Here is a 20,632-nt window from a genome sequence, read left to right on the forward strand (position 1 = left end):
CTACTACTATATATATATATATATATATATATATATATACTGTAAAACAGATAATGAAACTAAACTAAATGTTAGTGTTAACAATTATTTATCCAAGCCTCTTAACAGTATAGGAATGTTTATTACTATATTCATTACACATTTATCACCTTACTTAAACTTTCTAGATGAGAAAAAGTAAGAAAGTTGAGGAAATAATTCTTGTATCTTCGTAAAAAGTATCAAGAAAAACAAGAATCACCTTACTTAAACTCTTTAGATGAGGAAAAACAAGAAAAGTTAAGAAAATAATTTTTGTACCTTCTTAAACAGTAACAAGAATAACAAGAATCATTTCGCTTAAGATTTCTTAAGATTCTACAAATTCTGAAGATTGTTGGTGGGCATCATACAAGATTTTTTTTCTTTTCTTTAGAAAAAAAAGAAGAATAAAATTCTGTAAGAATGTAAGAAAATGTAAGAATCAACATACAAAACATTTAAAGAATGTTTCTTGAATTTTCTTGAAAATCCCTCCGGCAAGAAAATATTTCTCAACATAACAAAATAAGAAAAATAAGAAAAACATTTTGTTAGTGTAGTAATAATTGATACATGAATTGCATATGTGAGTTATAACGTGCATCTACCCGTTCCTGTTGCAGGTTGGAGACTGCCACCCGTCCAAAGAGGATCCCCCCGACCACCCGGCTAAAGAGGAGTCCCCCAGCCACCAGTTCAGAGAGGATCACTCGGTCAACCCGTCCAAAGAGGATCCCCCCGACCACCCGGCTAAAGAGGAGTCCCCCGGCCACCAGTTCAGAGAGGATCACTCGGTCCACCCGTCCAAAGAGGATCCCCCCGACCACCCGGCTAAAGAGGAGTCCCCCAGCCACCAATCCAGAGAGGATCACTCGGTCCACCCGTCCAAAGAGGATCCCCCAGGCCAACCGGCTGAAGAGGTGTCTGCCAGCCACCACTCCACAGAGGGGCTCTCGAACCGCCCGTCCACAGAGGAGCCTCCCGGCTATCAGTCCACGGAGGAACGCGCTGGCCTCCAGTCCACAGAGGAGCCTCCATGACACCAGTCCACAGGGGAGTCCCCTCGCCACCAGTCCACAGAGGAGCCCCCTGGTCACCAGTCCACAGAGACGCCCCATGGCCACCAGTCCACAGAGGAGTCCCCTCGCCACCATTCCACCGAGAAGCCCCATGGCCACAAGTCCACAGAGGAGTCCCCTCGCCACCAGTCCACAGAGGAGTCCCCTCGCCACCAGTCCACAGAGGAGTCCCCTCGCCACCAGTCCACAGAGACGCCCCATGGCCACCAGTCCACAGAGGAGTCCCCTTGCCACCAGTCCACAGAGAAGCCCCATGGCCACCAGTCCACAGAGGTCTCCACAGAGAAGCCCCATGGCCACCAGTCCACAGAGGAGTCCCCTGGTCACCAGTCCATACAGAGGGCCCCAAGACACCAGTCCACAGAGAAGTCTTCAAGACACCAGTCTATACAGAGGGCCCCAAGACACCAGTCCATACAGGCCCCAGAGCATCAGTCCATTCAGGAGCCCCACTCTGTCTGACCGGTCCACGACCAACTCTACACACCACGATGACGACTCCGAGAACAGCCTTTCGGACTTTAGCCACGGCACAGTCACCCCAAGCCCCATGAGAAGCCCCATGGCCACCAGTCCACAGAGGAATCCCCTCGCCACCAGTCCACAGAGGAGTCCCCTGGTCACTAGTCCACCGAGAAGCCCCATGGACACCAGTCCACAGAGGAATCCCCTCGCCACCAGTCCACAGAGGAGTCCCCTGGTCACCAGTCCACCGAGAAGCCCCATGGACACCAGTCCACAGAGAAGCCCCATGGACACCAGTCCACCGAGAAGCCCCATGGCCACCAGTCCATACAGAGCGCCCCGAGACACCAGTCCACAGAGAAGTCTTCAAGACACCAGTCTATACAGAGGGCCCCAAGACACCAGTCCATACAGGCCCCAGAGCATCAGTCCAAGCATCAGTCCATTCAGGAGCCCCACTCTGTCTGACCGGTCCATGACCAACTCTGCACACCATGACGACGACTCCGAGAACAGCCTTTCGGACTTTAGCCACGGCACAGTCACCTCCGTGGAGGATCTGCAGGAGAGTTCATGGGAACATCCGGCTGATGGTGCGATAGAAGAGGAGCTGGACACCAGTTGCACCGAAACACCTGTGTCCTACACACTAATCGAAGAGGCCACTACAAGAGGTTGCCGAAGACTCATCAGTAGTCGGGGTATTCATATACTGTGAAGAAGGAGAATGAAGGGGTGATCTACTGGCGTTGCGCTGTTCGGAACAAAACTGTCTACTGTCGTGCCACGCTGATCCAGTCAGGTGAAGAATACCGTCCGGGCCAACATGACCACTGCCATCCCCCTGAGCTGGGGGCGACTGTCAATGCCAGGGTCAACGCAGGCATAAGGGTAAAGGGCCCTCAACAGATCTTCGAGCCCGCGTCCAACCTGGTGGATGACCTGTTGCTTGAGGTAGGTGACCAACCAGGCCTTCCGACCCACGAGGCACTCCTACGCCGAGTCAACAGAGCGAAAGCCAATCTCAGACCAGCGGAACCGACGGACTTCAACTTTGAATTAGACATGGACAACGTGCCAGAGGGATATGTGCTGAAGGACATTGAAGTACAGGGAAATCGTCGCCTCCGACGACACCTGCTGCTTGCCACGCAGCTCCAACTGAGCATCCTTGCGTCAGCTCGCACATGGTATATTGATGGCACATTTAAGATCGTGCGTGCGCCATTTACCCAGGTGCTTTCCCTGCACGCCTTTCTCCAGAATGGTGGCAACATCAAGCAGGTAAGAATCTAAATAACTATTATTCACATTTTCTGAAGTTAAGTAACAGATCATAAATTTCAGCCTCAACAGGGAAGGGGGCTACGTATACGGGTCGATCTCTCCGGCACTTGATTTGGCACTCCCAGCCCCGAGGACAGACAACACTTAAGCTCCTGTTCTGTATAACAGGAGCTTTATGACTGATTTGCATTATCTTGTCTTGACTTGTCTGACTTTTGTTCCCTTTTCGACTTCCAAAAATTGTCTTCACTTTATTTGCATATCAATCAATAGTTAGTGCTTATAAACCTGCATTTCCCCTCTGGTCTTTCAGTCACTGACGAAAGCTATTGGATACTAGCTGAAACGTCTGACGTTTCCAAAATCATATCCAGTTGTTTGAGTAACTGCTTTTGGCATTAAATTTTACTTACTATAAATATAGCTATACATATTACAAATACAATGTAAATGTCTTCAACATCCAAATTGAATTGTAGATTCCAATATAATTGTTACTATTGCCATGGTCTCCTTACATCATACTTCTTGCTTCAATGTTCTTTTTTTGCATGCTTTGCCCTGTGTCATCGTAGGTTCCCCTTGCTTTTGCGGTGATGTCTGGGAGGAAGAAGGGAGACTACAGGGCAGTGTTCAGTGAGCTCATAGACGCCCTGCCAGGTGTCATCAACCTGCAGGAGTGTGTGCTGGACTTTGAATCAGCTCTGTGGCAGGTCCTCCCGCAACTGTTTCCCCACGTCCGTCTGCGCGGATGCAGCTTCCACTGGGCACAAGCAGTTTGGAGACACGCCCAGCAGCTGGGACTGCAGGTGCCATACAAAGAAGACGAACGGGTACACAGGTGGCTGCGGAGACTGTTGGCACTCCCCTACCTTCCAGTAGCAGCCATCCCCCAAGCGCTCACAGAGCTGCAGTCAAAAGTAAGGGAATCCAGAGTGCTGACAGAGCTGGCAGGGTACGTGGAGAGGACCTGGCTACACAGTTCAGCTTGGCCTCCTCGTTGTTGGTCTGTGTACGGTCGATCGATTCGGACAAACAACGACGTGGAGGGATGGCACAACAGACTTTAACCAGAAAGCCAGGAAGCCATCCCTTCCACTGTACCTGCTGATCGACCTGCTCCATCGGGAAAGCTGCCTTGTGAAGATCCACGTGAGGCTGGTCACGGAGGGGAAGCTCAGGCGACATCAGCGAGCAAAGTACAGAAGCCTACAGGGCCGCCTATTTGACGAATGGGACAACTTCTCCGGCGGGAGGAAGACGGCCAAGGAGTTGCTGGAGGCTTGTGCCAAGGTCTTTGGACCGCCAGTATAGTTTTTATCTGACTCAGAAATGTTGTAAGCGGGGCGAGTTGTTGTTTTAGAACCCCGGGAGGGTGTGCTGACGGTCCAAAGACTCCAGCAACTCTTTGGCCGTCTTCCTCCCTACTGTTAGAGAGACTGACTACAGCTGCAGGACTGAAGAACACACACAGGCAAAACATTAGTAACAGGCCAGGCGGATGTCTCCTGTTCCATGCTGGAACCACATTTGAAGTTCAAACATGTTATAAGCAATGTTATAATGTTATAAGCAATGTTATAATGTTAACGCCAGCGACTTTTATGCGGTTTCTGGAGGCTTTTTTGGCGAAAGCTTCGTCTTCTTGTTATGGGCACCATCTTAGTTAACCTGAGAAATTCAAACGTTATCCCGACATAATCGTTTTTCATGATTCTAGCAATCATACACTTGTACATGTAGATCCGTACATGTGTATCAAGCTCATCAAGCGCATTCTATAATGTTCATATAATTCTATATTCTATAATGTTCATATTTACTGTAAAGATACATATCGTACGGATACTGTTAGAGAGACTGACTACAGGACTGAAGAACACACACAGGCAAAACATTAGTAACAGGCCAGGCGGATGTCTCCTGTTCCATGCTGGAACCACATTTGAAGTTCAAACATGTTATAAGCAATGTTATAATGCTATAAGCAATGTTATAATGTTAACGCCAGCGACGTTTATGCGGTTTCTGAAGGCTTTTTTGGCGGAAGCTTGTTATGGGCACCATCTTAGTTAACCTGAGGAATTCAAACGTTATCCCGTTATTGTAGTCAAGTGCATCAAGTTCATTCTATCATGTTCAGCATGTAATACGTTCGCGCAAATGTTCGCGCTGGTTTATAAGTTGCTTGTAGAAAATAAGAACAGTACCATGCACAAGTTACGTAAAAGCGCTTTAGAAGTACATGTACCTGAATAAAGTTAGTGAATGAAGCTCCTTATCGTGTGTACACGTGTGCTGTTTGCCCTGCTTTATTACAAGGTATATCCCCCCTAATAGGCGTTACTAGCGCCTATTGGACCGCGCCATTCCGGAATGCTGTATAGGCCGGGGGATGTCGGACACTTCGGCACCTGGACACTTCGGTGCCGAACCGTCCTGAACTTGGTGCCGAAGTGTCCAGGTGCCGAAGTGTCCAGGTGCCGAAGTGTCCAGGTGCCGAAGTGTCCTGATGCCTATACAAGTCGGTGCATGCTGGCTTTTTGTGGAATTTATTGAGTCGGCACTGTAGGTATGTACTTCTTGAGTCGTGGAGCTTCGGTAGCCTGGTTGCCATCCTCCAGAGTTACCACCGGCTCCGTATCGGAGGACGTGATCTTTTTTTATGGGTTCACCACACCACGAAGTGGTGGTGAACCCATATTGCTTTTTCTGATGTTTCTTCTTCTTCTTCTCCTTCTCCTCCTGCCATATCTTTAAATGGATTCAGCTTCTTCATTTTAGGGCCTAAGGTCCTGAAATTTGGTATGGAGGTACAATGGGCAAATACCCCTAGGCGTTTTTAAATTTTTGTGATACAGGCTTTTAGAATGGTTTTATTTGAGTTTTTAGGCTGTGTTATAGCAAATGTATTACTGTGTTAGTGTGCCGTGTTTACCACGTCTGGGCATGAGTCATCACAATGGAATGCAGGGCATCAACCAATAGGCATGCAGCTTTCCTCTATTCTTCTTGCTGATTGGCTGTTGGGATTTAACTTGATTAACACCTGCACAGAGCATTTCCACCTGCACAGAGCATTTCTTGCTGATTGACTGTTGGGATTTAACTTGATTAACACCTGCACAGAGCATTTCCATACTGACAGTATGTCTGTATTCAAGTGTTTTGGTAGGTATTTCAAGCTTTCCTGCTCCAGCATTGGAATGCGGGGCATGAACGTTTTTTTTATTTTGAAAATCAACAGTTTGCATTATGCAATTAAAAATCCTAACCAATAAAGTAGGGAATAGCTATCTAGTTGTTTTAGTTGTATGTTACTTCATATTATAGTTATATCAATGTAAATCATTGTTTTCCCTTGTGTTTCTCATTCTTTCCCTGCCATGTCGTAAAATGTGGTGAACCCATCGCTGTATTTGCTCCAAAGCAAATATTGGCCTTTCTAGTTTTTTTTTTTTTTTGAGAACAGGCGAAAATCAATGCGCGCGCGGATGTCATCCATAAAATTAAGTCGGTGTGTCGGCCATTCCATTTTGTGGATGTAAGAGGGGTTCAATTCATTTCTGTTCTGTTGAAATTTTGATACCTTTGTCATAAAGAAAGATGTTATTAAACAAAAAGGTTACACATTATCATGATATTTTACAGTTAGATTAGTTTATATTGATTTGCAGACGAGCACGTTATAAACGTTGTCTTGCAAACTCTTAAAGTGCAACCATGGACACTGAAATTTAACAATGACATCCATGCTGAGTCACATTTAAACGTCACATTTAAACGTATAATGCTCACCAAACAACCAAAGGCCTTGTAGGACAAAATCACATTCCAATCTGAGATTCACAAGTACCGAACACGTTCAACCAGCACAAACAAAATCAGACTACCAAAACTAAAATCAAACTCTCAGAAAAAGCGCTTTATGTACAGGATGTCACAGTTGTGGAATAACATAGGCAACTAGCAAAGTACTGGATTGTAAATAGTGAATTGTGTAAAGTTTGCCATGCACTGTTAATTTTGTAATGTTTTGTACGTTTGTAATATATGTATGTATGTAAATATGAATGTGTAGACCAGAAAGAATAGCCTCTTATGAGGCTAATTGTGGATCTGAATAAAACTGAAAACAAACTGAATGGTGGCGTATTTCACACGTCTACTTTTTGTTCGAATTTTACCGCCTCTCCCAAGTACCCAAGTCAAGGTGTTTTCACTGACACTGAAAACTGGTTGTCAGATATTTGTGTTTCCCTAACAGTAGAATGAATTGGGACTAAGGAATAGACAAGACGAGAGACTGCCTTAGGATCGAGTTACCCCAGACCGCCAAAGAATCCCCATCCATTCGTGCATTCAAAAATGAATTAGAGTCCTGCTTTGATAGCATGCCCAGACATCTCCACTACTCTCACGGCCACGGACACCATGTGACTCACCTTACCAGACTCAGGCTTGGTTTCAGCCAGCTGAACTACCACCTATTCCAGCATCACTGTATCAGTAGTCCCGAGTGCAAATGTGGGCATCCGAATGAGACACCAGAACACTATTTATTACACTGCAAATGTTATAATACTGAAAGGACCAAAATGTTGTTATCCATATCTTGCCTTCATCTTGAAAACATACTTCCTTCCGACCCACTCAGCGCAAATGCCGCCACATTATGCACTTTACTTCTTACAGGTAGCCCCTCCCTCCTATACTCTACAAACTGCCGTATCTTTGATATTGTGTTTAACTATATCCACCACTCTGGAAGATTTGACCAATCTCAATAATGTTATGCTAGGTATTGGTGCGCCAGCCACTTTCATTTTATGTTTATGTTATACTTTATGTCTTCTCTATGTTACATTTGTATTATGTTTTATGAGCAGCGGATTTACATAAGCACAACAAGTGCTTCCTATCCAATGCTCAAAAATCCATGTGAATAAAAAAAAAAAATCGAGTCAGATATGTTTGTGACGTCAATATTCTACGACATATAGTCCCATTGTGACTTGTATGTGGTATAGATAATTCGGAAAAATATAGACCATGTCAGTATGATGAGATTACGCATATATTACCATTAAAGTCTCAACGTGTATAAAACATAGTCTATCTCTAGCTTAGTTAGAATTGCACGCAAGGGTTTTTAGCTCCTTCAAACTTTCCAAAGTGAAGTGCATAATGTCATCTTTACCAAATAGATTCTAGTTTTGAACAATAGAATCTATTTCGTAGAGATGATATTCCCGTGGAGGGAAATGTACTGAAATATGCTGTATTTGCTCCCGAGCAAATGTCGCCCTTTCTAATTATGTTTACCGAAGGAAAACATATTGTTTTTGCTCCATGTCTTCTTCTGTTCCAAACACTAACCTCTGACCTGGCCAATGGCCTCTTTTGTTGACGTCTGTCACCATAGTAACTGGTGTTGGGTTACACAATGTTGCAATTTCATGGTAGGCCTTTATACTCCTGTCACCATATACATGTACATGTATGTGAATGTGTTTAAGTAAAAATGAACAGAGCAGACCATATCCAAAGGTAAACATTATGCATTTGCTTTGCAAATGTTACTTTAGTTTCTATCAGTATCTGTATAGCCGGTATAAACTCCCTTCACACCAGCTTCGTAGACATGCGACGCGACAGCAGCTGGCTACATCACACCGGACGACTTGTTACACCTAACCTTTACACGTTGTTTAAACCTATCTGGTGATGATGTCCCTACTGTGCTTGCATTGGTATCAGCGAGTTCCACTCTACGACAGTTCTATGAAAAACGAGTCCAAGTGGTATCATATTTATAAAAGCACCATATGCGTCCCCGGTATTACATAACAAATATATGACGGTTGCAATCCAGCTGGTATTACCGGTGTACAAGCTGGTGTAATCCTTTGCCTTGTAAAACTCCATTATCGGCATTAATAGGAACTAACCGTAGTAAAACTATCAGGATAGGGTTAAATTCCTGTCAGAAATAAAATACATTTTCTTAGAATTAAATTCTCTTCCTGTCCCCTGCGGAAAAAGAATTATACGTGAGAGCTCTCAGTGTGCAGGTGGTGGATTTCCGTGTACAGGTGCGATATTTGCCAATACGTCATTTTTCTAAGGCCCTGTTCATATGAAGTCAGTGAAGGCGCTTTACATGTGGTTTCCCCCGACGCCGGTTTCAAGTGGCCCCATCTGAACGCTGCAAATCACATTGAAAGCGCCTCGATCCCAAACCACTTCTAGAGGTGGTTTCGAACCGGTTTTCCCGCATCGCGATTTGCGTCTGAACGCAATGTGATTTCAATGTGACTTCGCCTGGTCATGCATTACGGGGTCATATTTCTTTATTTATATGAAATGCCAAATTTTACGTGGCAGCAACTTAAAGAGCAGTAATGTGTCCGTCCTAGGGTGAGCTTCACCGCCTCTGGCGGGACCACGTCGGCATTAGGCCGAGATACGTTGGGAGGGGGGCACCAGCAAGCAGGTCATTGACGTTTGACATCAATAACACGCTACCTTGCGTGTTTTCATCAAACAACAATGAATGCAGTTTCGGAGAATCGTGATCGGGCACGGTTTGAAAGGAATGTGTGGCACGTGGACCAGATGTGAGGAATGCGAGTTACCCGAATTGCGGTTCGGGTGGTTTCATATGAACAAGGCTTAAATAGCGCGAAAGCTAGATGATCTCTTCCTCTATTGAAACAAGAAATACTGTTCACTGTGCATTTCTTTAGATAGCTTTAAACAATGTCTAGAGTTAGGTGTTTAAGGGTCAGGTGTAATAACAAGTCGATCGGTGTAATGTAGCCAGCTGCCGACGCGCCGCGTGCCTGCGAAGCTGGTGTGTTACGCCAAAGGGCGGTTATACCGGCCATACAGATACAGATGTGTATTTTTCTTGAGTACACATGATGTTTATCAATTAAGTGCATATCTATACTACAGATTCATGTGTATATTATACACATATGTGGATATGTGTATACTATATACATATGTGTATATACGATTCAAACAGCCATTTTTTCCGCATCAAGAAGTAATCACTGAATACAAAAACGCTTCACGTATTTTAGCAGAAGTGTAGTTGGGCATTGGCCAATTCGAGCTCCTTCAAAACGTGATCTTATAGCTCACTGATAACAATCTTAAGGATTTGGACCAACGCCATGAAGTTTTCTTCTATCCTGTCAAACCGTGTCGCTTTGCTCTTCAATCTTGTAGCATCTGTTAGTGCATGGGATAATCACAGATCGACAGTCTTCCAGACAGTATGATTTAGTAGCATCAGCGTTAGCGCCGAAGTAATTGAAATAGATGCTTTCTCAACAGCTCTTTCGATTTCAATTATTAGCCTTTGCTGCACTTAATAGACAAGCATAGGTTTTAATGTCCCGGTCCTGTTCAGGCTGTTACAGTGACAGGTGTTTGAGAAGCGATATTGGCAGAAGAAAGAGCTTTAACAACCCGATTAGGGGCTAGAAAAACAAGCACTGTTCTTAGGTCTGAGACTTCCAATATATCGGTAAAACATTTAGCAACACTGGGTCCCCCTTTCCGCTAGAGGCTGCGACCGCTCAACATAATAGATAGAGAATAATTTTTTACGTGTTGTGTCGTCTTGTTGTCTTTCTAAATCATATATATAATCGTAATCGTATCTTGCATTCCAGTTGTCTGATCAACAAACACAAATCTAACTTTGGCATGAAAGTTCATGATCATCTGAGTTGGTAAATTACATTATGAAAAATTTAAACTGTTCTCCAACTCATAAATTTGACTCACCAGAAATTTTCGACTGAATCACTCAGTCTTCCTCAGCTATCTGACCCAAATGCTGTGGACACGTGATTTTTCCCACGTGTGACGTCAGCAAAGGGTCAAAGGTTGTCTGAAGTCGATATCGCCCCCGTCCCGGTTGAGCGATGGTTGAAGTGCCCTGATGTATATGGCCGAAAATTCCGGTGAGTCAAATATATGAGTTGGAGAACAGTTTATATTTTTCATAAATCTAATTTTGGTCGCTCTACCGTCTCTCAGAGATCGCTCTCTATTTATCAAGAAGCGACCGCATTATCTCAGACTAAAATCCAATTATATAGCGGTGCCTCTAGGTTCAACATCAGGTGCCAGGTCTGAACTGGTTGCCATGCCAACCATGACGTCACTGCCAGTATTTCAACTGAATTTTCTGGCTGCAGAAAAATCAAGAACTGGAAGGACGATTTTACAAGATTAAATGTTCCCTGACATCAGAAGTGTATTCAAAACGTTTTTGTGCCTATCGCGTTTGATTACTGTTAGGAAATTTATGTTGTATTTCATTGCATACCATTGGTTTCTGTGCAGTCTTTAATTTTTTTATATAAGGCCACGCCGACTTAATTTTATGGATGACATCCTCTGAAGACACCCAAACTAGTGCACCCGGGCGAATAAAAAAAAAATTCCGGCCAAAAATAAGAATGCTACTATAAACCACAGGAATACAAAGCAGGTATTGTGAATTTGCGGCAGTACTTAGTGAAGTATACGACGAGCCGGCACATGCTGGCTTTTTGCGGAATTTATGAATCGGCACTGTATGTATTTACTGAGTTCTTGAGTAGTGGAGCTTTGCCAGCCCGGGTGCCACCCGCAAGAGTTGTCACCGGCTCCGTATTGTCGCTAACTACCATGGACTACCCAGGCCTAGAGCCAGGTCAGAGCCTCGGTGGACGGGAATTTTTTTTTTCTTTTTGAGAACAGGCGAAAATCAATGCGCGCGCGGATGTCATCCATAAAATTATGACGGTGTGGCTTTTCCGTTCTTACGGTGCTGTGAGCTGACATGTTGTATATAATCGGATTACCATTTTGCGCAGTCACGGAGAGGTTAAAACCTTGTACCTGGCCTTGTACCGTTGATAATAAATTTTTCAAGTACCAGTTAACGCTCCTAAGCCGGGACAGGCTTTGTCACGAATTTTCCGTGGCGCCTTCCAACATGACTTCAGGCCACAACAAGTAAATTTTATGGATGACACCTCCGCTGACTCCAAATCTCATGCGAGCGGGCGAAAAAAAGGCGGGCCAAAAAAAAAAGATTCCTACATTTTCAAAATTTTCACTCAGTTATTGTAAAAATGGTTTTCATTTAGTGGGAACATCACATATACACAGCCAGCATCACATATCACTGCATCAAAGTAAGAAACAAAACATTAAATCAGAGCCTTTTTCTAGTCTCCTCTCTTCATAGTTATCTGCCATCCACCTTCCGGCATGGCAACAGGCATCTTTGCCCATTTTCGGCATGTTGACCACTGTCAGAATGCAACAAAATTTCTTCCTCTGTTTTTTTCCAAAATCAGGCAAAAATGAATGCGCGTGCTGATGTCATCCATAAAAAATACTTGCTGTGGCCTTGATAATAATTTTTCAAGTACCAGTTGACGCTTCTAAGCCGGGACAGGTCCATATCCCTTTGTCACGAATTTTTCGCGGCGCCTTCCAACACAAGTTATCCGGATGGAAGCACCTGCGAGTCGGCTTGAGCTAATTTTCTTTCTTAGGCCACAGCAGGTAATTTTTATGGATGACATCAACGCGCGCATTAATTTTCGCCTGATTTTGGAAAAAAAAGAAGAAATTTTGTTGCCTTCTGACAGTGGTCACCATGCCGAAAATGGGCAAAGATGTCTGTTGCCATGCCTGGAGGTGGATGACAGATAACTATGAATAGAAGAGACAGGGAAAGGCTACGATTTTAATGATTTGTTTATTACTTTGATGCAGTGATCTGTGATGCTGGCTGTGTATATGTGATGTTCCCACTGAATAAAAACCATTTGTACAATGATTGAGTCAAAATTTAAAAATGTAGGCACCTTGTTTTTTTTTTCGGCCCGCCTTGTTTTTTTTCGCCTGCTCGCATTAGATTTGGACTCTATCTGTGGAGGATGTCATCCATGAAATTTATTTGTTGGGGCCTAATTTTCTTTCTTTCCTCCCGCGGATTTTGGCCTCCTGGGCTCAAACAACTCACGCCGTCTGACGATCGATCTAACTTCGGGGGAAGGCAAATTCTAGGAATAGCCGGGCCTGCTTTGATGACGTGAATATCAGACGATTTGTAGTGATTCGGGGGTGAGTTAGAGGAGATTGTGTAGCCAAAGGATGGAGAACACAACTCCAGGAATCAACAGTGGCGAAGAAGGAAACGTCCTTACCTCTTTGGTTCTTAAAGGAAGCCTGTTTTGTCTCATCTTGTACGTTGTGTGGATATATGTGGATTCTTACTATGACCTAGGGCCAAGGCTGGTCTCCAAAAACTCGTCTTTGCGACCGTACTTTCTGCGGAAGTGCCTCGGGTTGAGGAGCCCGTTCCTCCCGACCGTTTGGGCGTACAGTCCGCATGTTCAGACGGTCTTATCCGCGGTGGTTTGCCCGGCTACGTTACCGCGTTTTGAGCGGGAGTATCTCGAGCTGAAAGACGGCGGAGTGGTAGCGCTGGATTGGGCTACCTTCGAGGAACAGACGCTGAAGGATCACCGGGCGGTGGTGGTTGTAGTCTGCGGGCTGGTGACGACCGGTAACGCCGTAGCGAGAGTCTGTCACGGCGCGTGGAGGAGCGGGTTCCGGGCGGTGGTGTTCAGACCCCGCGGGCACGGCGACGTCCTTCTCACCACGCCGCGCCTGCAGAGCTTCGGCGACCCTTCGGACTTCCGAGAGGCCTTGGAATACATCCGTGCCACGAACCCTGGCTCTAACCTCACTGCGGTCAGTTTAAGCACAGGGTGCGGGGTTCTAATCTCGTACTTGGGCGAGTACGGTTCCTCTACCTACCTTACAGCGGCAGCGTGCATTTCTCCAATCTATTCTGCAGAAAACTTTTACTATTCCAATGCCATCTCTAGCATCTATCGATGGATATTATTACAGAGGCAAAAACTATCGCTTCGCTCGCACGTGTCTTGCCTACAAAATGTCGACGCGTTGGCCGGCACTTCAGCACTAAGGGCGGAGTCAATGGCGGAATTCGAGGAAATGGTGTTTTGTAGAACGAACGGGGCTCGCACAATAGAGGAATATTGGGAGCAGAACGAGCCTACGAGAGAGATAGATGAAGTGGCCGTTCCTTTACTGTGTATCAGTAGCAAAGACGACCCACTAGTTCCTCATGAAAGTATTCCGACTGAACTGTTCCTAACCTATCCTCACTTCTTCTTGGCGCTAACCGAAAAAGGAGGGCACTGCGGGTTTTTCGAAGGCTTTCAACCTGATTCGTGGGCTGAAAGGCTGGCTTTTGAATTTTTGCGGGCTGCTCAAAAACTTAACGTGGCCACCACACACGTACACTCAAACGGGAATGGTACGATGATATGATGAATTAAGTGTACATGTTTTATTGCATTTAAGATCCTGCTATTAACACAATAGGAAGTATTTATTAAGGCCACAGCAAGTAATTTTTATGGATGACGTCAACGAGGCAATTAATTTTCGCCTGAGTTAGAAAAAAACAAGAAATTTTGTTGCCTTCTGACAGTGGTCAACATGCCGAAAATGGGCAAAGATGTCTGTTGCCATGCCGGAAGGTGGATGGCAGATAACTATGATTAGAGGAGACAAGAAAATGCTCTGATCTAATGTTTTGTTTCTTACTTTGATGCAGTGATATGTGATGTTGGCTGTGTATATGTAATGTTCCCACTGAATCAAAACCATTTGTACAATGATTGAGTCAAAATTTTGAAATGTAGAAACCTTGTTTTTTTAGCCCGCATTATTTTCGCCCGCTCGCATTAGATTTCGAGTCTGCGTATGATATCATCCATAAAATTTACTTGCTGTGGCCTAAACTACGACTGTATAGTCATCACTATATTTGTTTGGGTAGCTCTCCGGTAAAAAGGCGTATTTATAACTATATGCTGCTGTGTGTTTGCTGAAATGCGTGGCCTATGACTGTCATATACATGTATATGCAAGGCAGGGTACTACAGCATTTGGAACTGGTTGATTATAATTCCGGTATGAGACTAGTGTGAAAAGTGTAAGATATTTATGATTAACTGTTGCTAACACTGTTGACTACGTCTTGTGGATAGCCTCCATAAGTCTTCAGATGTAACTTAAAAGAATAGAATTTAGTCATAAAGTAGATTTTTTCCAACTGTACTCCTTTAGTGAACCAATTCATCTGTCTGTTTTGCTATATTGTACTCTTTCCAGCCGCATCTGAAGCCTTGTAAAGGCTATATTGTGTATACTCTATGTGTTCTCCATGTATTTACATACGTATTAGCTGTTTTGTTTCTTTGAAATCGTACATAGCTGTAAAATCAGGAGTAATTCCTTATTCCTTTGAATACATATACAGCGATTTTGTGTTAACGTCACTAGTCATGTTTTTGAACTCACGCAAATTTGCATATAGATGGATCTGAATGGATATCATTCTAGGAAACCTTACTCGCACGCACGGATCCGGAAACATTCGACGCTCCAATGCATATTTAATATCGCGAGACTTATATACACATATTATATAATATTCGTCTGATGACACGTATGATGTCGATACGAACAGTGAGGTCTTATGGGCAATATACTGGATTTATGTTCGAAGATGTTAAAACATTGCATACACAGTTTTTTTTGTGAATAAACTGGATGCATTTCTCAACTATACATGAATCAACCTGGTTGTGGTTTGTTTGTTGATATAAAAGGAAAGACCGACAATTCCTTTTCGCAGAAGACCTTTTTTTGTACGATTATGCTCTTACACGCTAAGCACAGGTCATGAATAAACAGGAAAAAGTCATAGGAATGTATTTGGTCTCTATTAATTTGAGAATGCCCTTTATTCTTAGCTTACCTACCCTATTGTAAGGTTTACGGTATATTTATTTTCCTGTTTTATCTCTCTACATCGCGAGATCATTATACATTTGTACCATGAGTTTGCATTTCCATTTTATCACTACTGAACTACAGAATTGTTTTTTAGTGCAAACTTTGAGGCAAAGAGTTGGCGCATCTTCTCTGAAATAGAAAGTCCAGTTCTGTTGTGTTACGGTCTTTTTTTTTTACTGCTAAGACATATCAACCCTGTCTTCATACATTGAGAAAAATGGATTTAACAAAATGTGGTTGATTTAATATTCATGACGCAACGATGTGGCCTTTAAAAATAAGCCCAATTTCTAGGTGTCGCGTTCCCTTTGAATGACTGTTAATTCTGTACCGCACGTAGCAGTGGGGTCACCTGGCGAAATGTAACTGTACTGCAATCGTATTTGGTTGTTTGTCCACTCCAATGTATCAATGATTTTTCACATGCCGATTCATATTGTAGTAATGAATGTCGTATTCATAATCTACCAGATCGTAAGGTCATCGATATACTTATGTTTTTTTTAGCCCACACATGTTGAGTTCTTTGGAAGAAATTTCTAGAAATCTAGAAAATTGCGCGTAGGCGTGGAATAATATGGAATAGAACTAAAAGACCGCAAATGTCACAAGGAACAACAAAATAACAAAACCAAGCAAGACAAACAAGTCTTGTTCTATCAAAAACAAATGTATTTTTCGTTGGTATACCCGTCTTTTCATGTATGTTCTTGCTGAGAACAAAAAGGTAGAAATGTTGTCTGCTACCAGTTGGAGTCATAACTGTTGTAGGCTGGGTTGAGATGGTTTCTGTAGTGGTGGGTGGGACATATACAGTGGTGGTTCCATTCACCAATTTAACACTTCTTAATGCCTAGTAACGGTCACGGATATGACGTAAGACGACCCCCTCCCCCTTCCTCGATGTAATGTTTCCAACAAGTTCTATCGACAAAGTGGTCAACTATTGTTTTGAATTATTTCTCTAGTATAAAGCGCATTTTTGTTGGAATTAGAGAAAATGACGTACCTTGTATCGTTCTAGTCCTTCTACCGAAGAATCTCCTACTCGCAAGGTCGCATTACGTATATTAGAACGATAGAAGGTACGTCATTTTCTCTAATTCCAACAAAAATGTGGCATATGCGCTTTATACTAGAGAAATAATTCAAAACAATAGTTGACCAGTTTGTCGATAGAACTTGGAAATATTACATCGAGGAAGGGGGAGGGGTGGTCTTACGTCATATCCGTGACCGTTACTAGGCATTATGGGAAGTGTGAATTGTGTTTATCGAGAAAAATGGCGGATTTACCCATCATCCTTTTCGCGCCGGTAATGGCTCTGACGTGTCTGACCTTTGACCTCATGACTCATAAATATCAAATAGATACAACTGAGACGTGATTGGCTAGAATATCAGCCAGGTAGCCATCTGGCATGCAAGGGAAGTAGCTTGTAAAAGATATCTGTGAGAAGTGAGACGAAGGAGAGACACAGAAAGACCAGACCACAGCAACACCCAAAGACCTAACCAAGGATCTTAAACCTCCTCGATCTAACCAGGTATTTGGTCTTATTCTATAACGTTATATGCACTAGTATCAAATTACGTTACATTACAGCAGAAGTTCCTACATGTAGGTAACGGGTTCCATTCTCATGCAACACTGACAGAGGTGGTTTCCGCCCAGATCTTCAGTGCCGAAGTTGTGTCAACACTGGATCAATGTCCATTGTCCAGTGTTGGCGGCATCAGCACTAGACTTTCAGTAGAACTAGAGAACTCTGTCTTTGAATTCATAGCGACCGCAAAATTATCGGCACAATAAGTTGATCGGTAGGACTAGCCTCTACCAGGCTTCGAGAGGCGGCTGGAAAGAGTAGAAATCGGCCAAATAGAGAGATAGCATGCCGAGGGAGTTTGGTCCGTGGGGAGAACAGTTCGCCGCTCCCTCGGCATGCTATCTCTCTATTTAGTATTTGGCTGATTTCTATTCTTTCCAGCCGCCTCCCGAAGCCTGGTAGAGGCTAAGGTAGGACAGGACAAAGCGACCCTTTCCTCACAGTTTCAAAGGCATAGACTCGGCCTTAAGACGTACCCCGGTAAAAGACTATGCTACTGTACCGTTTGCCGACGTGTAAAAGATAAAACCTAGTAGCCTCTACAAATCGGCCAAATAGAGAGATAGCATGCCAGGGGAGCTGGTCTGCTGGAGAGAACATTTTGCCGCCTCCCGAAGCCTGGTAGAGGCTATTAAAAAACCCAGCACTGGCCTCCGGTGCTACATTATCCGGATGCCAGGCCACGCATCCTGGCTACGGAAGCCCATAATTTGCCGAAGTGATTTGAGAACTCCAGCGCCAAAGAGTCACACCGAGCACTGGAAAAAACAGTGCAGAACCTTTAACTTTTTAATCTATAGGTTGTTAAGAATCCTTGCTTTCGGTACATTGACACTGACAGGCTACCCAGTGCTGAATGATCTCCGCCGAGTGCTAGGTAGCCCTACTCTCCAAGCAGAGGTTTGGGTTTTGAGTTATTTTCGGCATGTTTTTAGGGTTTTTCGTCGGGGTTTCTTTTTTTGCACTGAGTTTTTTTTCCAAGCCAACGAGAAAAAAATCCAGTGCAAAAACGAAACCCAGATAAAAAGGCCCTAATTTATAAAACACGCAAAAATAACCCCAAACACAAACCTCTGCTTGGAGAGTAAGGTAGCCCTTTATATTCGTTGTGTTAAACCATGGAGTTAAAAGATACACTCTTTTCTAGCTCCATGGTTGAACAGTGGCAAGCCAATAAATTAATACAATTAGCTTCCGCATCGATAGACCGTTTGAACCTCTTGATAGTTCTTTCCGGCCACAGTGTTTGTATTGCAGTTGTGCATACAGTCTGTTGGTTTGCCAAACAAACCGGCTATTTACTATTGATATGCCGCTCTTCGCATGCTAGCCTGGTATCCAGTCTGATCGTGGTCGGGGCTGCAATAGCTCTGTCCCGCCCGCCTCACATAGGTTTGCCGGTGTGTATTTCACGAGAAATTGATTAGCCCTCCACGAATCCCCAAGCATACTGTCTCTTATTAGCATAACACTCCTACCGGGACGGTCTGTTGCACTGGGCGGGGGAAGCTACTAGTATTAGGCCGTGTCTATACGGAATCACCCAAACCGCGATTCGGGTAACTCACATTCCTCACATCTGGTCCACGTGCCACACACACCTGTGAAACCTTGTCCGAACATAATGCGCTTGAGCTACATTTATTGCTGTTTGATGATAACACGCAAGGTGGTGTGTTATTAATGTCAGAGGTCAACGACCTGCTTGCTGATGCCCCCCTCCCAGCGTATCTCGGCCGAATGCCAACGTGGTCCCGCCAGAGGCGGTGAAGCTCGCCCTAGAACGGACACATTATTTGACCATTTATAATACTGCTCTTTAAGTTGCTGCCACGAAAAAGTTGGTATTGCATATAAAAAAAGAAATATCACTCCGTAATCCATGACCAGGCGAAGTCACATTGAAATCACATTGCGTTCAGACGCAAATCGCGATGCGGGGAAACCGATTGGAAACCACCTCTAGAAGTGGCTTGGGATCGAGGCGCTTTCAATGTGATTTCGGAGCGTTCAGATGGAGCCACTTGAAACCGGCTTCGGGGTAAACCACATGTAAACCGCCTTGGGTGATTCCGTTTAGACACGGCCTTAGAGCCCCCCGAAAACACAACCTGCCTGAACACCCCCGATCACGTAAGACTGGATACCAGGCTATTCGCAGTCAAGTCAAGTCAAGTCAATCTTTATTGTACAACAATTGCAACTGGTACAATGCATGGCAAACTTTTCAGTACTACATATCTAGCTAACATCTACTCTTAGGCCGTGTCTAAACGGAATCACCCAAGGCGCTTTACATGTGGTTTACCCCGAAGCCGGTTTCAAGTGGCTCCATCTGAACGCCCCGAAATCACATTGAAAGCGCCTCGATCCCAAGCCACTTCTAGAGGTGGTTTCCAATCGGTTTCCCCGCATCGCGATTTGCGTCTGAACGCAATGTGATTTCAATGTGACTTCGCCTGGTCATGGATTACGGGGCGATATTTCTTTTTTTATATGCAATACCAACTTTAACGTGGCAGCAACTTAAAGAGCAGTATTATAAATGGTCAAATAATGTGTCCGTTCTAGGGCGAGCTTCACCGCCTCTGGCGGGACCACGTTGGCATTCGGCCGAGATACGCTGGGAGGGGGGCATCAGCAAGCAGGTCGTTGACCTCTGACATTAATAACACGCCACCTTGCGTGTTATCATCAAACAGCAATAAATGTAGCTCAAGCGTATTGTGTTCGGACACGGTTTCACAGGTGTGTGTGGCACGTGGACCAGATGTGAGGAATGTGAGTCACCCGAATCGCGGTTTGGGTGATTCCGTATAGACACGGCCTTACATCTATAGTGATACCTACAAGTTTCATGTGTCGAAATAATATTATACTATTTCAAAAAGGTAATATAGAACATGTATACATATGGAGCATGGCTTACATGATAATGTACATGTCTTAAGTTCTATATATGACTGTACAAACTAGAGTGTACATCAGTTGGTTGAATCGGATATAATATGATTTCGTTTATCTAAAGCTTTGGATATATACTGGCCTATATACAGGGAAGTTTCGTCGGAACAAGACATGAGAAGTGTAAAAGTATCTGAGATTGTTTTAGGTAATGTTATATGTGCCTTATTGGTGATCGCATTCATAAGTGTTTCTCTTTCTTCGGGTGTAGGACGGACATGATAATAGAAAGTGTATTTCATCTTCTGCATGCATGCAGGGATGCTTTTGTAACAGTGGGGGGTTGGG

At 44.1% G+C, this 20,632-nt stretch overlaps 2 protein-coding genes across 2 annotated transcripts; both read left to right on the plus strand.

Annotated features, from left to right (window-relative positions):
* Positions 1–647: 647 nt before the first annotated feature.
* LOC109472631 (mucin-17-like) lies at positions 648–3,922 on the plus strand. Its single transcript, XM_019772497.1, has 3 exons — positions 648–2,202; positions 2,364–2,849; positions 3,428–3,922. Exons 1-3 carry the CDS (start codon positions 1,138–1,140, stop codon positions 3,920–3,922), a joined length of 2,046 nt encoding a protein of 681 aa, XP_019628056.1. The 5' UTR covers positions 648–1,137.
* A 9,106-nt stretch (positions 3,923–13,028) lies between these two features.
* On the plus strand, positions 13,029–14,237 carry LOC109472719 (protein ABHD15-like). The gene has a single exon (XM_019772604.1). It carries the CDS (start codon positions 13,029–13,031, stop codon positions 14,235–14,237), a length of 1,209 nt encoding a protein of 402 aa, XP_019628163.1.
* The last annotated feature ends 6,395 nt before the right edge of the window (positions 14,238–20,632 follow it).

The sequence above is a fragment of the Branchiostoma belcheri genome, unplaced genomic scaffold (assembly GCF_001625305.1).
Source record: "Branchiostoma belcheri isolate BF01 breed outbred unplaced genomic scaffold, Haploidv18h27 scaffold1, whole genome shotgun sequence".
Lineage (NCBI taxonomy): Eukaryota > Metazoa > Chordata > Leptocardii > Amphioxiformes > Branchiostomatidae > Branchiostoma > Branchiostoma belcheri.

Bases quoted from the DNA above. Each gene is read 5' to 3' on its own strand.
- LOC109472719 (XM_019772604.1), top strand. From the start codon at position 13,029: ATGGAGAACACAACTCCAGGAATCAACAGTGGCGAAGAAGGAAACGTC.
- LOC109472631 (XM_019772497.1), top strand. From the start codon at position 1,138: ATGGCCACCAGTCCACAGAGGAGTCCCCTCGCCACCATTCCACCGAGA. The intron at 2,203-2,363 runs GTGTCCTACACA...ACGCTGATCCAG, and splicing joins CCAGTTGCACCGAAACACCT to TCAGGTGAAGAATACCGTCC. The intron at 2,850-3,427 runs GTAAGAATCTAA...GTGTCATCGTAG, and splicing joins ATGGTGGCAACATCAAGCAG to GTTCCCCTTGCTTTTGCGGT.